The sequence below is a fragment of the Meleagris gallopavo genome, chromosome 8 (genome assembly GCF_905368555.1).
Source record: "Meleagris gallopavo chromosome 8, MGAL_WU_HG_1.1, whole genome shotgun sequence".
Classification (NCBI taxonomy): domain Eukaryota; kingdom Metazoa; phylum Chordata; class Aves; order Galliformes; family Phasianidae; genus Meleagris; species Meleagris gallopavo.
This window is the reverse complement of record NC_139411.1, coordinates 7,526,087-7,550,574: the sequence shown is the minus strand read 5'-3', so window position 1 is coordinate 7,550,574 and position 24,488 is coordinate 7,526,087. Positions and strand designations below refer to the sequence as shown.

Genomic DNA, 24,488 nt, shown 5'->3' with positions numbered 1-24,488 from the left:
CACAAACTTCTACATGGTATTTAAGTCAACCTGTATCTTTTTCAACGTAAAAGTTGTTTCCAGTATTACTGTGTTCTTGCAACAGGACTATTGTAAATGTGATTTCAGTGTGTACCACATGAACAGCCTTTATGTGCATTACTACTTACAAGGCTACCTATTCTGTTCCTCAAAATAGAATTCTGTCAAGGATTTTAACAATCCTTTTATGTTCCAATAAAAGGTTATTTTATTTCAATAGCAAGTAAATATGTTCTTTAAGAGCTCTTCAACCCTATTTTTCCTGCTTCTCATGTTGCAATATAGCACTCACAGGCAAAAAATCTTAATAGAGGTACATCTTGCGTAAGTAGGCAGCAGAATGACTACCTAGTTAAATGATGGAGTTTGCTAGAATCAAAGGTAATGGGACAGAAACATATGTCATCAACTTATAATTAATGCAACGTGAATGTAACTGAGAAAGACAATTAGACAGTTCTGAACATTGAACCTGTTTTCTGACGTGTCTTATTTGTTTTTCAGCTGATGCCTTAACTTCTGTATTGACAAAAATTAATCGAATAGATATTGTGACCCTGCTGGAAGGACCAATATTTGATTATGGAAATATTTCAGGCACCAGAAGCTTTGCAGATGAAAATAACGTTTTTCATGATCCCATTGATGGTAATTGAATTCCATGGTCATATTTAGTTCTGTATCATCTCCGGTAATGTAATAATGTTTTATTAACTAGATGTTAAGAAAAAGAAGGTCTAAAGCAATGATTGTTTTTCATGTTAAGGCTTTTTCCTCATGATACATTCAGGTTGCATACTAATGTCCCAGAGAACAAGCTCAGAATCCCACAAACGCACAAACGCACTAAGTAAGCTCGTTTCCGCCAGCATCAGTTGACAAGACCTGAATAGACCTGAATGTTTTTCTCCTGCAGTAGTCGTGCTTTGGTGTTAGTCCATTTATGCTTTCCAAGTTAGCTGGAAATCTCTCTTACTCACCTCATCCCCCACTCTTTGACTTCCTCTCTATATAAGTTACTGTAAGATTTCTTTCAAGGAAAAAGTGTTTCGCAACTGTATGAGTTATCTACAAAGGAACATCAACTATTTCAAGATCTTCATGATTTTTTGTTGTTGTTATTTGGGGCAATTATTATCCAAATGTATAGTGGCAGTAGAAAAACAAGAAAATGTTATATTTTTGTATGAGACAATATCTTTATCAGTCTACTAATGACTGAAACTGTAATAATCTTCACATGGAAGCTGAACACACTGAGCATAGAATTGTGCATGGTTATTTTGAGTCAGATCTTAACAGGATAAGTGGGGTTCTGCTTATAAAGCAGAGGTATGCTTATTATTTATCAATATGTTGAGGATGCTAAATGTTTCTTCTTTTAAATGTTAGTTATCGACACTGGATTGCTATATTCTTTACTTTGATTTTTTTACCACATGTTATAAATAGCTTGTTAAGTAAGATGACTTTGAGTTATATTTTCTTCATTTTTTTTTTGTAGTATATTCAAGTTTGTGTTAGTGTCTCTCTGTGTTTTAGCAGGATGTTCTTGTACTCAGAACATATAAGCTCAGTGTTCTTCCATTGTTGAGCAGCATTGCTGGTCATTGAATCATTGCACTACAGAAATAATTTTCTGTTGACATTTTAAGAAAGTTGCTCTTGAAATGTTGCTTGCGCCTTTAAATAGTAGCATCAGAGTTTTTCTGAAGACAGTACGCTTCCCTGCAGTTGCTTTCTGCCTCTCCTCTGCTCTGAGCCTTCCTCAAGCTTCCTTTCCTCACCAAGACCAGACCGCCTTTACCTTTCTCTCAGCTGATTCAGGAAATAGAAAAAAAGCAAGCCCTGTCAGTGCATCTCCCTTTGCAGGCAGCACAATGTCAAGTTAAAAAACATGTATTTTTTTCCTTCAGTAGGTTATACAGTCTGTTATTTGTTGCAATGAATTTCAGGTTTTGTTGTCATTTTACATGTGTATTCAGTTTAATCCTTTTGTATGATTTTCTTGTTTTCATCAATTTCCTTTTCTCTTTTCATTTGATCAGTGTATCTGATTGTTCCCATGTCACCAAGATCGCCTCAGTCTCCAAGATCACCAAGATCTCCTTACCCACCACAGTCTTCTCACCTGTATAACTTTACTGTACCTGAAATATTCATCTAGCTCTCCCGTGTTTTTTGTATTCTCTTAATTTCTTGTTAACTTCCTCCTTTAGTTTTTTATCCTGCTGTGTATTTTCCCCTGCTATTCTTTAGTATCCTCCTTGAGATCCATTTCTATTCCTCATTCTTTAACTATTCTATTCTTGTGGCTCTGTGATTATTATTGGAGATAAGTATTAGTAGCATTGTCTTGATAGTATTGTGTATTTTTTATAAAAGTATATTAAGAATGTGGACCTGTTTAATATGTATTTACAAAAAGAGTGACTGTCCGTTTTGATCTACTTCTGTCTTTAAAGTCTATTTATGAAAATTCTGATTTTAAAGCAGTGAAAACTCAGAAAGATGTACGCAATTTGGCTGCAATATTCTGGACTGGATATAAAGGGACAGCCATCCCTGTCCACATTTGATTCATTGCATGCAATTTGATTCATAAGGCAATCTGCTATAGCTTAAAAATGTTCAAGTGGCTGCAAAAGCAATTGCTGAAATCTTTACAGACTATTTACAAAATAGTCAAGTTTTAGCTTTGCTGTACTAGCTATTTTGGCAATGCTCATTTTTGTTCCAAGTATTTAGAGCAAAGTAAATGAATCTATCAGAACTGCATTTGTTCTTATACACCTGCATCTCCTCATGGTTTTCATATGTGACGTAACTCATGAGTCATTTAACATTTGCTGATTCGTTGCTCCATGCTTCATCCCAGTCAGTCCAAATGTGCTGTCTTCCTTAGGTTATCCCACCATTCAAGTGGAACTGGAAACTCCCACTGGGTTGCGCTTCGTGCCACCCACCCCTTTCCACCAGGACGATTTCTTTAGCGACACCTCTAGCCTAGAGTCACCCCTTAGAACTCCCAGTAGACTGAGTGACGTGTTAGTGACCTCCCAGGGACATGTAGATGGTACAGCAGCAGCACCGCCAGTGGTGACTGAAGAAGACACCTCACTGGACGACAGCAAGCACGATTTCTCAGTGCCTAGCGAAGGAACAACTAAAGGTGTTTCTGTAGGCCAGAGCCAGTTGGAGGAAGTGGACCTTAAGGATTATCCACGGTATCTCGGTAGTTATGGCGGGATACCTAAGGATGCTAAACAAAGGCAGAGAGAAGAGACTAGCAAAACAGGAGTAAGGACTGAACAGCCTGAGAGAGAAAAGTCTGGTACTGATGAGGAGATAACGGAAGAAAAGTTTAAATCTCTGTTTGAGGACATTCATCTGGAAGAAGGAGCTGAGTCTGAGGAGATGACGGAAGAAAAAGTATGGTCAATTCTTAAAGGTGTTCAGCAAGCAGAACACGAAATGTCTTCAATTACAGGTTGGCAGACTGACTCTTCAAGTGTCACTGAGCCACCAACGTCGGGACGCAGGATAGGTGGTAGCCTGCTAGATCGCCTGGATGATAGGTGAGCATCTTTTTGTACATGTGTGTAAATAGCCTTCCTCTGCAGCCATTGCCTTCAGGAGCAGTGCTCAGGCTGATGTTCTGCTGTTTTATGAGATTGTGCATATATATATGTGCATATGTAAGAAAAAACGTTAGTTGTGACGTCATCTGGCTACAAACATGCTTATTTTCAAAAATGTGTATATAGCAAGTTTCATGCTTAATACAGAATTAGTTTACATTATGTTTATTGGATAATCTTTGTTTTCATGTTCTTTATATTGTGTATTTCCATTTTGAATGAATGTAAGCAAGGCAAATGGAATTGGAATTTGAAACTATGAAATGACAATTTGTTGGAACCAGGATACTGTGTTGCTCTTATTCTAGCAGCCATCCTTTTCATTGCATTTCTTTGCATTCCATCAGAGGCATTCCTTTCTCCATAGCACAGCTTTTTAAGCTGACACCGTTTTATAACGTTTACTTCAAGTGTGTTATGTCATGCTAATTTACTAGACTTTTTAAGAGATGTGTTTCAAGTCATATGAAGGTAACAGTGGCAACACCAAATCCATCTAGTCCCATATGCTGCTACCCAATTGTGGATACAGAAGATGCTCAGGGAACTTGTACATTCCTGGGCTCCATTTACTTTCATCATAATGACCTTCTGAGATGGTATATGCTTTCCACAGATCTATCATCACCGTGTTTCTCTTGCATGTGCTTTTCCAGCCTCCCACTGGACCTACATAAGCTTTCAACAGTCACAGTATGTGCTGGCATGTTTGGCCATACTGGTACCCACTGGGTACCGTCAAAGAGCTCTTGCCTTAATTTTGTACTCAGCTCCCATGGTTTGTGACAGAAGGAGCCAGCTCTGCAGGAGGTGTAAATCAGCAGAGAATGGCTATCTGCAGAGCAATCGTCTCTCTGTCAACAGCTTACATCCTTTGCAGCTTTGATTCAGGATGTTTAGGAGTTCCAGGTGGTATGAGATAGTCTTTCTGAATCAAATGGGAATATGGCTCTTGATTCCAACAAGCTGATTGTTTTTCAAGACTTGAAAACATTTGGTCTGCTACTGATACGATTTTTGTTATGTTAAGCAACCATTCTGCCTTTTATTATGTGTTTTCTATTGTGTTAAATTAATGAAATATATCTCTTCTAGGAGTAAAAGATCTTCCTTAAGGAGATGACACATCTATTTCTAGCTAGAGGAAATCAATTTGCTATATTTTATAGCAGTTTTGCCAGGAAATAGCTATGCGTTTCTCTTGCATACAGTCCCAATGTTTATCTGAAAAGCAAACAAAAATAAAAAAATTTGGTCCAGAGCTTTCTATCTTGTAATCTTTCTGGCCCTTGGCTTTGTGCATTATTGAAATTGTGCTAAGGAATTATTTCTGAGTACCAGTATTTTTCAGGAGGCGTGAGTTATTTGGAATACAGATGTTGAGGGAAGGGTAGCAGACACGTTCATTACCTCCTTGGTTGGAGAGCAGGTTAAAGAATTAGTGCCACGAGGGATTTGTCTTGCGATTATACAAAGGAAATGGTAGGATTAGTGCCTTTTTCTTCCTGTTTTTTTTCTTTTTTTTCTTCCTAAGTGGAAGGGAATTAACGTTAAACATTTGGCTTTGTTTCCAGCATTCACCATGTTCTCCTTGCTTTTGAAAAGATACCATAATGCAGAAGACAAGGCTATTAAATAGACTGATGCTTGCATGTTGAATTTCAAATTTTAGTCTGAAATGTGAGCACTAAGAGTGAAGGCTGAGTGCTTTTCTCTTCTGCGTGTTATTTATGAATGTCTGTTCTTTTTGTTTCTCTGTAGCTTGGACCAATGTAGGGACTCTGTTACCTCATACGTCAAAGGAGAAGCAGGGAAACCAGAAACAAATGGAAGCCTCTCAGAAACCACAACAGAAACAAAAACTAAATCCTATGTCCAGGAGTCTTTAAATGATGTGGGAAAACACAGTGACAAAGAAGCCCTGAAAACAAAGTCCCAAATTTCAGCTGGTACTGATGAGCAAACGTTGTCATCAACAGCATATCAGAAATCTTTGGAAGGGACTAGCAAGCCAACAGCAGAAGGCAACAAAACATCTGTGCCTGTCAGTGTGAAGAAGATGGGCTGGAGTACTTCAGAGGATGGCAAGGCAAGAACAGGCATCCAAGAGGAGGAGGGAGCAGGAATGTCTGAACAGAAGGTACAGTATGTCCTGTAATTATTAGCTGTTTGAGCAGTCCCTATTGCTTAGTATAAATTTTTTTATAGGATATGTAATATTGTGACAGGTGTTTTTTTAATCCTTCTTTATGCATGTTATGTTTATTGCCAAATTAAGAAAAGTGGAAGTTAGTGGAAATTTATCTTCTGTGGTATGAACAGAATGAAGCATAGTCAGGGCAGGCAGAGAAGCCAAGCAGGGTGCATAATCTTCTTCCTGCTTGGCCCTGAAATCTGGAAGAGATGAGAGCAGCTTGTGATGCCATCTTGCATTGTTGAGAAGCAGGTCCTTTCCTGCCTGACTTATCTGTGCAAAGAGTGCTAGGCAGGTCCACTCTCCTCAACTCGCTTCCAGTAAGGAAGCCATTGTTTCCTGATCTGTTTGTGACGTTGAGGAGAGCAAAGAAATACGAGGTGTCTTTTGTCTCCTTCCAGATCCCTCTCCCAAGCGCTTTCTGATTTTTTTTATTCTGTTAATTTGCAGGAAAATAAATCTTGGGTGAAGTCTAATCTCCTTCTTATACTTTGCTCCTTGGCTTCATTCATCCCAATTCCAAGGTGCATCTAGCAAAAAAATTTCCAAATGTGTAATACACTTTCTGAGATGGTAGTTCATTCTTAAAACAATGCTGAGGGTTTCCCCTTCAGTTCTGCTTGCCTGGCTTGCACATCCTTACCTGCAGAATCTCACTTATAAGTAGGTATTAGATAAATGAAAATCTTAATTGCTTTCTCTGTGATTTATATTCTATTTCCCAGAATTGACTTAAAGAATGGCTTTTAGTCCAATAGGAATTTGGGAGCTGGTGGGCAATTCCTAGGCTCAAAGATTGCAAAGAAAGAGAATTACAGAATTTCTTATACATTCCCATGGTCTGTTCTTGGGCATAATACAAGAGGAGACTTTGACTTACAGGAGTGATGCATTTTTTAGAATGGCTTCTACATGATTTGGCTTTTTTTTTAATCGTAGCGCAGTAAAAATGGCAGCTGTGATGGGCTGCAATAAATTATTCAAGTTTAATTCATTTTAAACTATTCCTTTGATTGTACAATAAAGAATTATTTTATTGAATGGTAACATAATCAGTCTCATCAGTTATGCAGCATATGATTGTTATGATCATGTTTTTAGTTAGTGACAGAGTTAAAGCAATTAAGATCTTTCCTCATGTTCACTCATTTCTTGAGTACTTAAAGAGTGTAAGAAAAAGCCTGCTGCAGAGGCAGCTAAATGCAGACTGCAGAGTTTCTGTATTGTCAGTAGGCTTTGGGGCAGACCTTGGGTTAATATTATTATGCTTAGTTTAAACACAGAGATAAGCATAGATGTACACTGTAACTTGTGCTGAGGGGTGTGCTACAGTGCTGCACTTCCCCTCTGGATTCCGATCAGTGAGAAGATAACTTGTCATCCACTCCTGTCCTCTCTTCACTTTTGGATATTCCATCTGGATTGGTAAGAATCAGTGTGTGCATTTCATATACACGCTTTTTGCACTACTTTTGCTTTCTTGGTAAAGGATGATAATTTTATCTTCCTAATAACAATACATTTTTTTTAATAGATGCAATCTTTGAATAAACCAGTGTGAGTCAATAATGGGATTTCTAAACCTGGGTCTCTCACATGATCTACTTGAAGTCAGTAGTTTAATTACTCACAGAATCCAGTTCATAGGGAGATAATTCTTCATGTGCTGTCATGAAAACAGAAAGAAAATTAGAAAATTTCAATTGCAGTCTGTCTGGAAGGCATTCTGTGGAAAGCAGAGGCAACAAAAGGATATTGCTTCCTGAAGAAAGCAGTTGTTACTGTGACCCTTTGGGAAACAGCTAAAAAGCAATAACCATTCACCTGCTGGGAGAGGGCTGCATCCATATTTTGGGACATGGTTAGCAACAAAGATAAGCCATTGAGACTGGGCTGATGTCTGGTGATGTTAATGAAGTGAATTGCTGACCTTGTCCCACGTCCACGTAAATGCTCAAAATTTTAAAAAGCAGTGCAGTGACTGTGAGGACCATGTAATGTTCTACATAAGATCAAGTGTTAGATTCAAATGATCTTTTTAAATTAGAGAAGTGCAGCACGGTTGTGTTATCCCAAGGATGGTTATGTCATGTGGTTGAGGTGACTTGAAGTGCCAGAGTTCTGTCACAGCTAAAACGCTTGAAGCTGTGCATTAGTATTACTCTTCCTCCTAACCCTTTGTGCTCTTTTGGGAAACTTCTGCTTCTTGTTACTTGTTCAGGATAGGTTTGGATATTTTTTATTTTTATTTTTTTCATTTGGCTAGTGACAGAGGATAGCAGGAGATATTGCATGCAGATGAATGTTGTCATCTTGCCCTAAATGCTTTTTTTTTTAATCTCATATGATGTTTTTTCCTCTTCCACCCACATATGCCTACTCGTACTTTACACATCATTTCTGAGAAGTGCCTCTTGTTTAGGATGCCTTGAGCAAGGTTAAAAAAAAAAAAGCAGCAGCAGCAGGCTCCCCCTGCCCCAAGCTGAGGCTGCCCCTTCCTTCTCAAGGGATGTGGGGCACTTGTATTTCAGGCTTCAGTTAATACTGCTTAAAAGGAGATAGATGCTGAACAGGAAATACATTTACACAGAGAAGGTCGTCTTCAAATTTCTTGTTTTTAACCTTTGGCAGGTGGGCCTCTGAATCTTTCTGTGTGACTGTAGTCTTTCTTTATAAGGGAATTTACTTCCATATCTTGTGAATGCACAGAATTGGAATTAGAATGAATTGTTAATTTTTGAGGAGGAAGCAGCAAAGTTATTGGAAGATTTTTTTGTACACAAAATTCACTTCCAAGTAAGGTACTGAAATGCATTAGGTCAGATGCATTCCAAATACAATTTTCTAACACTTAAAAGCTGCAAAGATATTCCATACCTGTTGTATGTATCTAGTACAGCATGTCAAAGAGCAGAAAAGCTCCCGTCATATATTTCAGGAGCAAAAGTCATTAGGTATATAATAGACAAGAAAAATGTTGTCCATTATAACCTTTGTTTTCTTCTTGTAGTTCTGATAGCACGTTTTATCTTGCAAATGTGCTGTTCAAATGTACTAAAACTGCATTTATTAGGAATGTAGTGACAGTGAGATTGAGAGTGATTCGAGCTCAGGTGAGGAGCAGAGGATTACTACAAGAGTGTATCGACGGCGGTTGATTCTGAAGGTATTTTGTGATGTGTGTTCTTGAGGCAGTTGTTGGCATGGACGTGGGTTTGGACTGCTGTGTAAGAATGTCACTTCTAGCACAATGGAGTCCCTCTGCCCATCTGTATTTATAACCAAATGGCAGGTGGCGATTCATTGCTTAACCCAGAAATTTATGGTTGTCTTCTGCTGGAAAACTACTGTGCTGCATGGCCTGATGTGTCCTTCAGTGTTTTGCATGCCACCTTTAAGACTGCAGCTAGATGTAGAGTGTTGGTCTAATGGAAAATGAATTACAGACTGACATAGGAGATATGTGTATGTATTTCCCCTTTTTCTCCTAAAAAAAAAAAAAGTCTAAATGAGAAGTTAAAAAAAAAAAAGCAAGAATGTATGTGAGTGGAATATAGGATGACATGGTAATGGTATTCTGGCTGGAAGGTGTGATCTAGAGTGCCTTGTGTTCTGGAGAGCAGTGGGTGATGCTGATTTAAAACCTACCATAGTTAATATAAATAAAATAAATATTAAAATAGAGTCCTTGCATTTGACTTCATTAGGCTTTGTTTAGTATACTTATTCACAGATGCCCTAGCACAACATATTTCATATGCTAATAACAATGATAGAGTCATATAAATTGTTGAATTTTCCCTCGTATTGTTTCCTGTATGGTCGTATAGCTTTGTATTATGTACCTTGAGAATATAGAATAAGACAATCATTCTTCATCAGAAATAACGGTAATTCTCAGTAACTCACATGATTTATTAGATTCTCATTAGAAAATCATGTATTAAAGCCATAAAAAGGACAGCCAGTGTAGTGCTGTTACAATAATAGCCTAGGATGTAGTTGTTACTTCAGAAATTACTTGTCACACTGACTGCACCTATCAATATTGCCATTGTTTGTTTGTTTGGTGCAGAAGGTATTTATACATGCACAGCATCTTCTGTGTAATGTGAATGGCAGGTGTGCTACATGCACTGCTGTTGATACCTCCAAGACACAGATGCTTTTGGAAAACGCAGCATGATTTTTCTGTCTGCCTTCATCCTATATTTCTTCAGTTTACCGGCTCTGTTCCCATTCTGAACCGGGCAAGAATTGCAAAAATGAGCTGAATACAAGTAAATATTTTGTCTGATAACACATCTTTACACCAAGAACCTGCTGCCTTAAATGAAAGCCCTTGGGCAGGTTAGGATATAGCCATTTATGAGTAATTGCCTCTGTAGATAACTCATGACAAGAAATAGGAATGATTCTGTTTTCAGATAGGACAGGTGGCCTGAGGGTGATCACAAACCTTCAAGTGCTGTTAAGCGCATTTCTGGTAAGACATAAAGCATCAGTGGGCTGCATGTTTTAAAGGCTGTGCATAGTCAGCCTGTTTCTGGGTTTTCCCACCCAGTGTCTGAGCTATTTTAATGTCCACTGTCTGGGAATCAGGAAGTGTCAGAATAGGAAAGAGAGAAAGTGAAAAAGGCGGTCTTCATTTTTTTTTCCCCAAGTACAGTGTTTAGAAAAGGGCATAGAAAAGTGTTTTTAAATGTGGCAATGTAATTTGGGGTTGTGCTTACAGAGCAGTGCTGCAGTAGCCCTACAGAGTGGTGTGATCTGCAGCTGGCTCAGGGGAGCTGGCTGGACCCTCTAGGGATGTGTGTGAGTGGAGGCAGCAGAACTTGTGCGGAGCCAGGGCCGGGCTGCACTTGTCTCTGGATTTTAACACCTGTGATATTTCTATCATTTTCTGATGATGTCTAGCTGCTTCTTTTTTTCCCTCTGCATCTTGAGACGGGTTTGAAATGGAGCAAGAAACTTTCAAAGCAGCAGTTACCAGGCCTTTTAGAGAAAATTTGGTAACAGAACAACCATTTAAATAGGTACATTTTGGTTGCACATAATCCACGAATTCATGAATTGATGGTATGAAGTAGAAGAATTGAGGTTCCAGATTGGAAGGTATCTGGATTTCAATTATTTTTTTCAAATTCCTGGGAGCTGAGGTTCTGTTGATGTGAAATGAAGTCACAGAGCATGTGCCAACTGAGTACCAGCTCCTTGTTCAGGCAGCTCTCAGGATAGGGTAGGGAAGCACTGGCCCAAGTTGCCCAGAGAAGTGGTGTATGCCCCAGTCCCTGGAGACACTCAAGGTCGGACTGGACCAGGCTCTGGGCACCTGATGGAGCTGTAGGTGTCCCTGTTCATTGTAGGGGAGATGGGCTAGGTGACCTTTAAGGATTCCTTCCAACTCAAATGATTCTGTGCTTTTTGGCAGTTGTGCCTGAACCATGGGAACACTTATCCTGCGCTGTCTGACGTTAGGGATGTGGTGGAGCCAGCCCTGGCAATCTGTGTTGAGAATGTCATCCCTGGAATAAAAAAATATTTTGAACATCTGCAGAGCCTGGGTACGAGCTGCATAATTCCATGGCAGTGCTGTGCCCATGCCGCAAGCTCACTGCCTTGTGCCAACTGCAGCAAAGGGACACAGAGGATGGTGCACCTGGGCAGAGCTGCACGTGGGATCAGTGTTCTGCTGTAGTCTGTGTTCATCAATGCCTCCGTGCTGCATTAAAAGCAACGGAGATACTCACGTAGCCTGCAGGAATGAAGTTTTCTAACACTTAAACCTTGAGGATAAATTGACTCCTGTGGAAAAAAAGAATTTGCAATGTGCCTCCATGGTTACTGTCAGGACTGAATTGCTTCATTGCCTTTGTTCTTCTTTCTCAACTTGTTTTTCATTTCAGTGCCATTCCACGTTATTGCTAACATTATTATTTCCGTTTAACTGCTACTTTAGTCCTCTCTCCTGGCCCAAATATGTAAAAGTCTCTCCTGTCCCCAGAGGTATTTTCCCAGCGGTCTGAGAGCTAGGGCCTGTCAAGTGCTCTTGAGCGCATTCCCATGGGATTTAGCACTTCAGAGAGCTGAGCCCATAAAACCAGACAAGCAGGGGCTGATGCCCATTTCCACATGTAATAAGATTGTATTTCAACCTCAAGGTAGTGCAGATGTTTTTGGTTTTGCTTCCTTTCCCTCTGTTCAGATGGCGGATTGATGGAACAGAGCATTGCAAAAGAAATAGTTTTTTATGATAGTGAAGGAATGCGAGCAATTAGCACACAAGAGAAAAATAAGAGTGCTTCCACAATGTGCACTTTCAGAGCCTGAGCCAAGGCTCTTTTTATTCCATCATGCCAGAAATCAGTGTCTAATTTTTCATGCTTTTTCAGAGATTGTTAAATCCTTCATGGGTACATATTTTTGGCAAATCTGTTTAGTTAGATTCTTGCCAAAAAGTTTATGGTAGAATTTTGTAGTGGAAAATAAAACAAACTTCTAAGCAGGAGTTGTTTAAATTTGATATTATCGTGTATCTTGTTATTTTTTGCCATTTTCTGATAGAGATTTGCCTCTTGCCATGCATTTTGCCCATTAAGCTCCCCAGCAGTAACTGAGGAGACTTTCAGCCTGCTCTGGAAGAATGATCTGGAAGGCTGCTGAGCAGCAGTTAGTTACAACCAGGCTGAGGGAACTGCAGAAGGGCTGTGCTCTGCTCCGTGAACATCCCACACCCATTTCGCCAGGACAGACTGGCAGTGGGGAGGTGCTGGCTGCAATGGGACAGCATATGTGAATTAGAACACAGGCTACAGAGTGCTGCTGAGAGACCTGCTTGTACCTTGTGCGTCTTGTAACAAGTAACAGAGCACTGACTTGGCTCAGAATTGGGCTGCTATGCTCAGTGCCATTTGCAGCATCGTTTCCTTTCAGCTCTCCTTGGCTTGCCTGTTAGTTCCCCCCCCAGTGCCTTAGCAATACATCTTCAGACAAGCAAGTACAAACTCAGCACAGGCACAAGCGGACAGTTGTGGCATGTGATTAACAAAGTCTCCCTGAGTAGGCAGAACTCACTAATGAAAATGACCTTAATGAAAGATGTTTGTTTCTACTGCCACAGAAGCTTCAGACTTCAAGGAGAAAGAGGTGCAGCTGCTGGTTATGCATTATAAGAATGCAATGTCAAGACTGAAAGGATTATGTCTGGATGGTGGCTTAGGCCAGAAAGGGAAGAGATCTCAGTGCTCTGTACCACTCCTGTTCTCATCACAGCATTGCCCCCGGTCATTGGCAAAATTAAATATTTAGGATCTTTCCATCTCATTTATTTCCGTCTGCTTTTAAATTCCTTTTTATCCTTCTGGGTAACAGACATCCAGCCACACCTTTTTCCTTCACTGCTGCAACAACACTAGCTATAGAGGAGGAATAAAAGAGGAATAAAAGGGCTATTATCCCTCAGTAACAAAACAAACATGAAAGAAAACCAGAAAGCTGCAGTGAACTTTGGCACAGTACTGCAGCACCAACTCCTGCATTTATCTGGCAGTCCCTGGGAACACCCATAATCTGCAAATAACTGTTAAGAAAATCAGTGGAGTTGGCAGGAGATGCTGCAGAAGCTGCTCCTTAGTTCTCCTGCCCTGGAGAGCAGCAGAGAGGATACCAACTAGTTTTGGCAGGACTGCACTCCAGCAAGCAGAGTGAAGTTAAAGACTGTGCTCCACAAAGCTTCCTGGCATGGTCTGGTACAGCATGCAGTCTTTGTACAGTTTAGTCCCAGGGATACAACCCAGCATCTAGAAATGGCTGTATTAGGTTTTCTCCCTGCCTTTCTAAAGCTCTTAGCATTGTGTCAGTGATTTAGATTGGTCAAGGGTAGAATGAAGTGCACACTAGTATGATGTGGCAGAAATAATTTTATTCTTCAGCTATGACGCAGATGTACCAGCTTTGTGTTTAAAAACAGCTTTTGTTGACAAGGTCATCTAATGTGCCATTCTAACCCAAAGCTGTGCTGAGAGCTGACAAGTAAAACTGCCAGTGGGTAAGGGATTTTTTTTCCTAGCAAACATCCGTCTTTATAACTGTATGGGATTACTGTATGGGATAACTTTATAAATGTATGGGGTTAGAAACATCAATAGATCAGATCTACCTCCTGCCAATTGCAAGCCCTCCTGCAATTTGTTTAACTGCCCACATGAAAGAAAGTTGTGAAAGCTGGATTTTGTCATACTGACTGCTGAATATTTACAGCATTTATCTTTAGATTGTGCAAAAAAGAGCAAGTAGCTAATTAAAGACCGAGATTCACCATGCCTTTAAAACTGCATTTGTCTTTCAGTCTTTCAGTGCATCGATGCATTTTCCGTTTTCAAATTGAATGCACTTTCATTGTCTTGCGTTAAGGAACAGCCCTGTTCATCACAGCAGTGAGGGCCAGTACATGCTAACAGCCTTGGTGTGCTGGGTATCCTGGTGACCTTGTTCGGGGCTGTGTTGTTCTGTTTCTGTTTTTTATCACAGTGACTTTGGAGACCTTCCTGATGAGAGGGAAGCTTTTGGTACCTCTGTGCACCACAGGTAGTGAGAGATGTCTGAGCTACTGTTCTCTCCTGTCCTATCCCACACTGCTCAGGAAATGCTGGGGATTCTGAGTCCATGGGTGGGAGGCCAGGAAAGAAATAGCACAGCCAGCTTCCTGTCTGCAGCGTTTCTCATTAAGCGGTGAAGTCTCCATAATCAGTGTTTTCCCTTATTTCATTGCAGCTAGGAAGTCCCACAGGTTTCACTTCTCCAAGTCTGTACACACGTATTGGTGCCCCTGCCTGCAGCAGCCATCCCTGTGCCATTTTCATTTCTGCTCTCCTGCTCATGAGAAAGGAAGGAGCTGGCTCCCAATGGGGCCCACTCACTGAATCATTCTGCACAGCGTAACGTTGGTGCTTGGGCAGGTATTTAGTTTCTCCTTCCAGGATCTCCTTCGTAGAGTCCTTTTGGGACATGAATTGTCATGTAAGACTCCATCCAGGGGCTTCAGCAGCCGCTTGTTGTGCTGTCTGCTTGCCGAACTGCTGCCGTGCCCCCGCAGCCAAGCATCCCAGGGCAGGGATGTCCCACAGGGACAGGCTGCCCATCCCTCAGCAGTGCCTTCTGAGATACTGCAGTTGTGAGCTGTACCATTTCGCTATACTCAACGAAAGCACAGGAAAAGGAAATACATCTAAACCTGTTTAATTACTTATTATCAAATGATAATTTGAACACAGCTTTCAGTATGAGATAAGTAGAAATTCTGCACTTTTGACTAATGACACATACTGGCTGGAGGTGTGGTTGGTGGCAGTTCCACTGAGCTCCTCAGTACCTCCGTGTGGCTTTTGCCATATTTAACTCAAGGAAATTGTAAGACCATGGTCTATAGAAGACTGCTAATGGCTTGTGAACAAAAATGAAGGTTTATTTGTTCTAGCACTCAGAAATAACATACAAACCTAACACTTTCAGGTGCATATTGAAAAAAGCTGTACTTGTAGAGAAAATTTCAAAAAATAAACATGGCTTCACTGTGTTTACTCATTGTAAAGCAGTGCCGGGAGCTTATAAAGATAACTACATAGTGTACAGACAACAGTAAACGTGGATTATATTTGCCAGGTGCTTCTTAATACTTGAAAGCATTATGAAGGTTTGACATTTATTTGAATTAATCTCAATTCAAACATTATTTTGCTGTTAATATTGACATAAAATGCTTTGTATAATAGGCTTTCCACTTCCTTCCTCTAGTTACTTTTTTTCCCATGGTGGGTTGAGAATTAAGGGAGAAGAAAAGTTTTAAGGCTTTTTTTTTTTTTTTTTTTTTTTTTTTCCCGATTAAAGATTTCTGGGGGAAAAAATGGAGGAGTTCCCTACCCACCTCAGATCTGAGTGCTACTGATTTGCTCAAGGCAGATAGAAAAAGCAAGTCATTTGCAATCTTGACTTCTGTACGCGGTTTAGTCCTTTAGATGAGAGAGCCCAGATTTGTCCACAGTCTCACAAACACAGCCCAAAATGCTTCCTTCCTATGGGCTGCACTTATGGGTGGGAAAACACTGATGTTAGTGCAGCCTACACCTGTTGAGAAGGGTAGTTGGTGCACGTGGTAGTTTCTCATAGGCAGGCCAGCAAGTAAGGATTGCTAATGTTATAAAGATAGATGAACAAAATAATGGTGTCTCGTTGCTGTGTGCCCCAGTTTCCCCAGCACCAAAATGCGTAATCATATTAATTTCAGCTGTGTACTTCTCACTCTGATCCAAGCATGGAAAACAGTACGTGTGAACTGGATGTTACAGAGAGAGCAATTTTCTTTCTCAGTTTTCTAGTTTCAGAAAAAAATCCTACATTATATTTGTTTCATACAAACTAAGCACAGATGATGGATATTTCTGAAACTTCAAAGGCTGTGCTTACTTCAGCACCCACATTTGGAAACATATTTTTTGAGGTAAAATTGTCAGTATTTCTCTGGAGCATAGGCTGCCAGCTAGCCTTATATTCCGAAGTCACTTCATTTATTTATAACTTCAGAAACAATTCATGTTGTAGTATTTGGTCCTAGCACAGCCATTAGAGTATTTATTTATACTGGTCCCGTAAATTGTGGTTGCTACAAGAACTGGTGAATGGAGTGCTGTCAATTTCAGTACACTGTGCAGCAGGCTGCTGGCACTCCTCAGCAGGTTGGCGCTGACACTGTGCCAGCAAAGGCCTCACATAAGTTACCTTTCACTGTTTTCCATTTTGTAAATACTGAGCGGTCTTGTCTTCTGTGTACATGTTTAAGACCCAGCATTTAGCAAGCTATAGGCAGAGTTGTCATTAAAATTCCAATTTTTCTCCTTCCTTACTTGGAGTTGGAACATGTTTCTGTGTGTAATGAGCATTAAGAAGCTGTGAAAAGCTTCCTGCTAATGGATGTATGTTCAGAGATATTATTGTCCTGACTTTGTGCCATCTCACAGGACTCAGGCTAACAGACTATTTGTTACCCAGAGCTTCATGTAATGAATTAGCTGATCATAGAAATGTGCCAGGTGTTCCCTACATGTTTTAATGACAAGTTCTGTGGAATAAATGCACAGGTACTGGCATGTTAAGTTACAACGGCTTTCACGTTATCTGTGTGACGTAAAGCAATCTGTTGCATAAAGATGAAGCTAACGCGTGCTTGCTGCTTGGATTGGTGTGGAAATATGTGTGGGTTTGGCAGAATATAGGTTATATTGCTAATCTTATAACACGTTCTTTAGGGTGAGGAAGCAAAAAACATTCCTGGTGAATCTGTAACAGAGGAGCAGTTTACCGATGAAGAAGGCAACGTCATCACAAGAAAAGTAATCATGAATTACATCACTGCTCTGTCTTTGTATTCAAGTAACTTCTTTTAATATACTTTTCCCCTTTAGAATCTAGGAAAAAAAAAAATCGATACTTTTCATGTATTGCTTCCTACAGATCACCCGGAAGGTAGTAAGGCGTGTTGTTATCCCACATGAGAGGAAAGCTGGTGAAATGGTAATGGAATGGGGGCTGCCAGGAAATTACAGTAAATGTAGAGGGTTGTGTTGGCTGCTAGAAAGTGCTGCTAAGGGGCTGGAAGTTTGCATTTAACAAGAAGCCTTGGCAAAGTGCAGCGCTTGCAGTTATTGACAAGTTGTGCAATGGGGGCTAGGGGCAGGGATTTCTCTTCATTTTGTTTCCTGGTAGGGGATGTTTCAGCGAGGCCTCACAGAGTTCTGCTCTGTGCAAAATGCCTTCCACACAAAAGCATTACGGTCTGTTTATGTGAAATAGGCAGTGTGTTTAAAACCGCTTTAGGGCCTTTTGTGTTTCATCAAAATGAGCAGTGTCCGTGAGTAAAGCTAAGCCCTTGTTGGAGTTGTACCTTACACCCATAGGTGTGCAGTGTTGGTTTTTCACCAGCCCAAAGGAGTAAGCTTGGTCCCTACCAGCCTCTCACTCACTTGTGCAATAACCCCTCGATAGACAGTGGAGTCACATGAACGTACCTATGTAATAGTACCCTGTATAAGCAAATATCAGGACAGGGCTCCGTCCCTTGCAGTTAAAATTGGAAGCCCTCTGCAGAGGAGGGCGTTGCTCCAGTTAAATTGCCAGTGGGTTAGTGGAATTTCTGAGTGAAGACAGAATTGGGGACTCAGAAACATAACAAACATGAAAAATACTCTTATTCTTCTAATAATGAAGACTAAAAAACCAGGCAGGGAGCACAGAAATAGAAGAGAGTTGAAAAAAATATATATCTCCATCCTCTCTTTCTCTGTCCTTTATCAGGGAAAGTATTGGTTCTGCCCAGCAAAGGAGAATTATGCTGCACCAGATTAGAGCACTCAGAAACTACAAATAGTTACAGATAAATCAATGCAGACCAGCCAAGGGGTAAATTCTGCCGATAGCCACACATAAACAGATACATTCTCTGATGTGAATGAGGCTTGTGATTACTGGAGTATTTATTTTTAGATGATTATTGAGCTATTTTTAATGAGCACGGATGAACTTCATTTTGGTGTTTGCTCTTTAAAAGACATCAAAAACTTGCACTGCTTGTCACTACCATTGGTTTTACTTCTGCTCTGCTTTTGGGGATGGTTTTTGCTGCTTTCATCCTATTTCCTTTATTCCATTACTAACCTGCTCACATTAAAGCACAGACATTTTGAAACATCACAACAGTACTCTGAGAAATGCCCACTGACCCTGGCCCAGGACACTGACTGGAGACTGATTTTTTCCCTGATGATGGTGGCAAATCCAGCTGCAGCTGATGGCAGGGGCTCAGCCCAGGTGCTCCAGCCCAGGTGCTCATTCCCAAATTGTAGACCTGTGTTATCTACTTGAAGATGATATTTCAGGCCTGTGCTTTTGCAGCTCAGCAGAGTGGATAAACATACTGTGTGTATCTTTGAAATGAAGCATTAATGTGATTTAACTGCTTTTTACTTATCCTGTTACAGCAAAATGTGGAGGCTGGTTTGTAAGTAGGTTTATAATTGTGAGCGCTCTCCACAGGCTGTGTTAATGTTTATACTTTTCCTTTAAAGCAGGGCGAAGCTTACAAGGTTAAAACAAAGAAAGAAGTCAGACACGTGGAGAAGAAAAGTTACTCATGAAAGCTGAAAGCCAACCACTGACCGGTCAGTTTTATCACTTTTTTTTCCCTTGTGAAGCCTTTTGCACTGCACCACAAGGATCTAGCACTTGAGCACAGAGTAAAGGCTTGCTTTTTGCTTCCTGGCATTGCTTTCAAGCTGCAAAGCTGAGGAGATGACCTTCTGTCCTGTAAGGAGAATGTGACCTTGAGTTCACATACAGAAACTGAGCTTTATCTGTTGGAACATAAGCAAAGCAAAACTGCGCCATGTGTAAGAATTTGTAGTTTCACAAAGAGTAGTTTATAATCCACAGTATTTTCTACTCCTAAAGGTGGCCTTAGACACCAGCAGTTAGAGAGCTGCGTACAAGTAGATGTTCTGGAAGGGAAAGACTTCTTCCACAGCTGAACCTGTGGTCTAGAGGCAGTTATGCACGTCAATGACCTTGTGAAAGCCAGTGAATTGTCTAGGTATTTTCCAACAAAGAATCCTTACCAGATGTGTCTTGTAGATTTTATTGATGCAACCTAAATGATTGTAACAAAAAAGCAGCTGACAGTAGAAGGGCTTCCCAAAGTGAAAACTAATGCCACAGGCTGACACTGTTGCAACAGAGTGCAGGAGCCCGTGAAGCCAGAAGCTGCTTTGTTTATAGCTGTAATCACACTTCATGTGTGTTTACTGTGTTTGTCTTTTTTCCACTCAGAATTTTTCTTAGCTTTGGTGGCTTTTAGGAAGTGGGCAGAGGAGTTTAAGAAGTGGAAGTTTGTGTTATCATTTTCATAAAGGATTGACTGCAGGGTTAATGAACGGAATAAACAAGACCTGTTGAACATACTAAATGGTGTGGATGTAAAGAACAGAAGCAGAGTCTCCTGAGCCATTGTCCCTTCCATCCATTGTAATATGTCCTCCTAAAGCCACATGACCGTACCGGATTTCTGAGTGTGTGCTGAGTGCCATTTGTGACTGCAGTGACTCAGTGTGTGGGATCTTGGTGAGGGCTTTATGGGATAGCACCAAGCAGAGGTGCTTTAAGTAATCATTTACTAAAGCCCAGCCAAGTGTCTATTGAAGAAGTTCCATCTGAATGTGGAAGTGGATGCATTTTCACAGAACAGGCATTCTGATAGTCCAAAAGACTTTGTCACAAAAGACAAAAAGTCTTCTCTGCGGATCAGATATCCTGCTTTTTATTCTAAATGTTTTTTTTTGGGGGGGAGGAAAAATCACGTATTTTGCTGCAAAAAATGGCTTTGTCACCATTGCAAATAAACTCACTGCAAAATGCAAGTTTAAAGGAAAAGCCATTTTGCATGAAGCTCTGCAGAAGTGCAGGACAGGTTTCCACCAAGCACTGTGTGAGCTACTCTGGCTACTGCATTGTGCATTTAGCTACGGCATAGATTTATGTCAGCCGTAGGTGTGGGCAAGGACACGCTGTTTTAGCATAGCAGAGTGCAGGTGCTCCCAGAGGATGCACATGGACCTGTGACCTGATTAGTAAACAAGACTGTGCCACTCACATGAGCCAGGTGGGAGATGTGCGTGGCAGCTCTTCTTCCTCATTTTGTCTTCTGTGAAGCCTCATGAGGGCTTGCCTCTGCGTTCCTGGCTCTTACGGTCACATTCCCCAAGAGACAGAGAGGTGGATGTGCAAGGAGTGCAGGTTTTAGACCAGTATGAGCGGTTGCAAATAAGAAACAGAAGTGTGTTGTGAAGGAAGCCACTGTGTCATTCTGGAGACAATGCTTCATCATATCTTCCATCATAGCAAGCATAAATTTCTTGTAATCATTACTGAAGAGCTGTTACTTAAGGGGCGATGAAATGCAGTGTCTTGCAAACATATTTGTAAATCAGCTCATGAGCAATGTGGATGTGGATGTCTGTAGATGATGCATTTTCCCTTCGTGCGAGGAGCTCAACTAATTTCATTACGTACCTAGAATCTGTATGATTTAGCCCATTACAGGATCCCATAATGCCAATTAAAACTATTATGTTTAGTCAGGGAAAGGCATGAAATTGATTCTAACGAGGTATTCTGAAATGACTCTGTGCTCTCTTTCCTTTGCATAGGACCGTGTGCTTTTACTGCCAGTATTCCGGAGGGACAGTCACAGAAGAAAAATCAACAGGAATTAAACATTCACCTATAAAAGTGTGCGTGTGTTTGCTGCTTCCACACATTAACCGCATGGTTTTTATGCAAAAGCAAAATCAAAACAAAGAAACAAAAAATTAATTTAGCATGAGCCAATTTACAGAGCATGGAAATTCACTTTCATTCACAGGATTGGAGAGTGCGCAGTTAACAATGCAGTGTATATACAAGATGTCATGCTGTTAACAGCTTATTTCAAGCAGTTTGATGTCATCACAAAAGAAATAAATTCCTGTGGCTAGAGGGGATGTATGAAGATGAAATGGTTAAACCATGGAAAGACACTAAAATTACTAAAATCCACAACAGCTCGCCTTATTTTTCTCGGACCCAAACTGTCAGGGTATAAAACACTAGTTGTTTCTTTTTTAAACATCGATAGTTTTGCTGTAAATAAATAACACTGTATAAATTCTAACAAAATAGAATAAATGTTGATAAGGCACTGCCTTTTCGATCACAAACAGAATACTGGAAATGCATTGAGCAGGCTAGGTGTCTCAAACAGTTACACCTACAGGGATATTCTGGGTGTATCTTCACAGATTCTTGTATATTAGCAATTATAATGTTTGTATATGCAAAAACGCTAGCTTGATTTTAAAAAAATCTTTAAAATCTGCTGCAAATTTAAATGATTCCCAAAATGAGGAATTCTGTAGTTCTGTGAAAATTTTTCTTCAGAGTACTAATATTTTGATGCATGTGTTTCACCTTATTTTGATTAAATCTTTTCCAGTTTTGCAAACACTATACTGCAACATGAAAAATAAGATTTTATCTGTAAACACAAAGCCCTTCATCTAATATTTGTTGCTGTTGCCAATTTTTCAATGAAATGACCTAAAAACCATAACATATACAGTAGTTGCATTATGGGGAGGGGGGTGCTATCTGTTCTCGCTTTATAACGGGGGTAATGCTTGCAGCTTTAGAAGTGGGTTGGTGCTCCAGCGGGCACAAGTTTGGGATATTTTTAAATGAACTGAAGAGAAATTATTAGCTAATAGACTGGCAGCACGCTGTAAAATTATTACTGTATTGTGTACTGGCTATAAGATGTAGAATCTTTCAGTAAGCCAATCATCTGTAATCATCCTAGCAGTGTAATATTAGGTTGTTAAGGCTGCTGTGTTTTAAAGGGCATTTTTATTTGGGTTTTGGTGAAATACTTTAATTTGTTGATTATATTCATATGGAAACAGCATTCATTGATAATAGCTCTAATTACATATGTATGAAAACAACAAACACTGGATGATCTAGTTGATTATTTAAGCATAAAATAAATTGTGTTAAAACTCTTGGATAATGTGTATTTGGCAGTGTTATTGTACCCCATAGAAGTGTCTTCAGAATGTTAGCTGTTAATCATCCCTGGCGTTTCGCTTCTTTTCCACTGTTTCTTTGTATGATTCACCTCCTCCTCTTCCTAGCATGACAGGCCGTCAGTCGGCAGGCTGTCCTACAGTGCGTGGAGCAGGAGTAAAACCCAGCAGCCAGCACATCCTCAGTAAAATCAAGGAGCCCCCACCTCTGGGGCACAGGAGACCTCAGACCTGGGGGAAGAACCAGTGCAGCAGGTTATGCACAGCCTCTTCTCCAACACATGTTAAATCTGGACCTTTAATTTATTTCACCCTACTGAGAACACCAGGAAAATCACTACGAAAGTAGTTTTGTTCCCAGTATGTGTCAGTCAGACCAATAACCAACCCACTGCAGATGGTGGAAATGGAGCGTACATCTCTTGTATATTGCATGCACTTCCAGTCTGTTATAGGTGGTGGACCTTTACATATAGAAACAAAGTTTTCTAAGTAGCTTCAGTACACACTCGCTGCTGGAATGCGTCTTCTGCTTGAGCACAATAAATACTTTTTACTGCTGAAGGTTTGGTTTTACCGGACTTTGAAGGTAATACAAAGATGTATTTTACTCTATGTTGGCACTGGAGGAAGCACCATTGCTGCAGAGGGGGCACAGTCTGCTCATTAGAGCTGTGTTGTACTGAAAGCTCAGGAGCCAGTCCTCACCTGGAATCAATAAGCAAAGCCTCTGTGGTGAAAAGCACTACAGAGCATTACTTGGCTTTGGCGGAGCATAGCAGGTTTGTCAGTGCTTCTGAGTTATTAGGGCTGTGAGCTTTTGTAGCAGAGGCAGTAAATGAAGAGTTTCTTCATAATTTCAGCAGTTAATCTGTGTTGCCATGCACACTCCTAGCTCAGGAGACTGCCGGTACAATGCTGGCAGCTTTAAGACAAGAGCAAGTCTTCAGGGAAAATGCCTTTTAAGTCAATGAAGAACAAAAACATCTGGTTGAAGGTCACAGTCCAACAGTGTCTGTACTCCCAGAGACCTCTCTGTCCAGCTGCCTCCATCCCAGTTGTAAGTATCCGTGCCGTTTGGATGAGAATGAATGTTTTGAGTGAGTGGTGTGTATGTTTACTATTATATCACTCTGCAGTTGGAAACCAAGGCTACAGTGGCCAGCAGCAGGAATGCATGAGCAACAGTGTCGAAGAGCCTCACTCATCTCTAGCAGCATCCAGAGCACAGGACTTTGATTGGATTCATCTCTGTCCTCTTCCTGGTCGCTTCTCAGTGCTGATGCAAGGAAAAAAGCTGGCACTGTAATTCTGGTAGGCAGAAGGTCTCCTTAGACAGAAAAGCAGTGTTGCCTGTGCAGGGTAGCAGAGGTGTGCAGGTTAATCTCCTGCTGACAGTGCAGGCTGCCTCTTGTGCTGCTTGCTGCCTCCTCAGCCCAGCCCGTGAAGCTTTGATTCAAAGGAGGCAGGGAAAGTTGGAACTCTGCAGCTGTATTCCCAGAGTTGTGAATTTCCCAGTAAATGTTGCACAAATGGAATTTTGTAGGTGTTGATTTGTTTGTGCTGAATGTATTGACTTCAACAGTAGCTCAGGAAAAAACGAGGTTGAAGCATAAAAACATTTTAAAAGAAATACTGCCAGTACTAGCATCAAGTGCAGGCAGCAGAGTGAGGGCTTTGCATCTAATACGTGCTTTTGTCATTTTTTCAATTTTTTCTCCAGTGAGAACATTCTCCTTAGAACCTAAGCTGTAAGTCACGAGGCTTTTACTGCATCTATAAAAATAAAGCAATTGCTAAATACAGTGGTCTTTTCAGCCTCTGCTGTTTGTTTTAGCACTACCTAATAATAATGCTGCATAATATTCTCCAGCACTTTTTCCACTTTGGAAAGAATATCAATTACATTTTATTTGAGGCTGGTAATAGTTTTAATGTCAGAAATCTTAAGAGCTCCTGTAGTGCAGAGAT

General features: G+C 40.5%; 1 protein-coding gene across 1 annotated transcript in view; it reads left to right on the top strand.

Annotated features, from left to right (window-relative positions):
• ANK3 (ankyrin 3) overlaps positions 1–22,501 on the top strand; it is a 197,366-nt gene extending 174,865 nt beyond the window's left edge. The window contains exons 41-48 of the mRNA XM_085229413.1: positions 526–669; positions 2,927–3,599; positions 5,424–5,802; positions 8,930–9,022; positions 17,157–17,240; positions 17,362–17,421; positions 18,972–19,064; positions 21,105–22,501. Coding sequence (XP_085085539.1) covers positions 526–669; positions 2,927–3,599; positions 5,424–5,802; positions 8,930–9,022; positions 17,157–17,240; positions 17,362–17,421; positions 18,972–19,040 — 1,502 coding nt within the window. The 3' untranslated portion in view covers positions 19,041–19,064; positions 21,105–22,501. The remainder of the gene's footprint in view (positions 1–525; positions 670–2,926; positions 3,600–5,423; positions 5,803–8,929; positions 9,023–17,156; positions 17,241–17,361; positions 17,422–18,971; positions 19,065–21,104) is intronic.
• Positions 22,502–24,488: the final 1,987 nt, after the last annotated feature.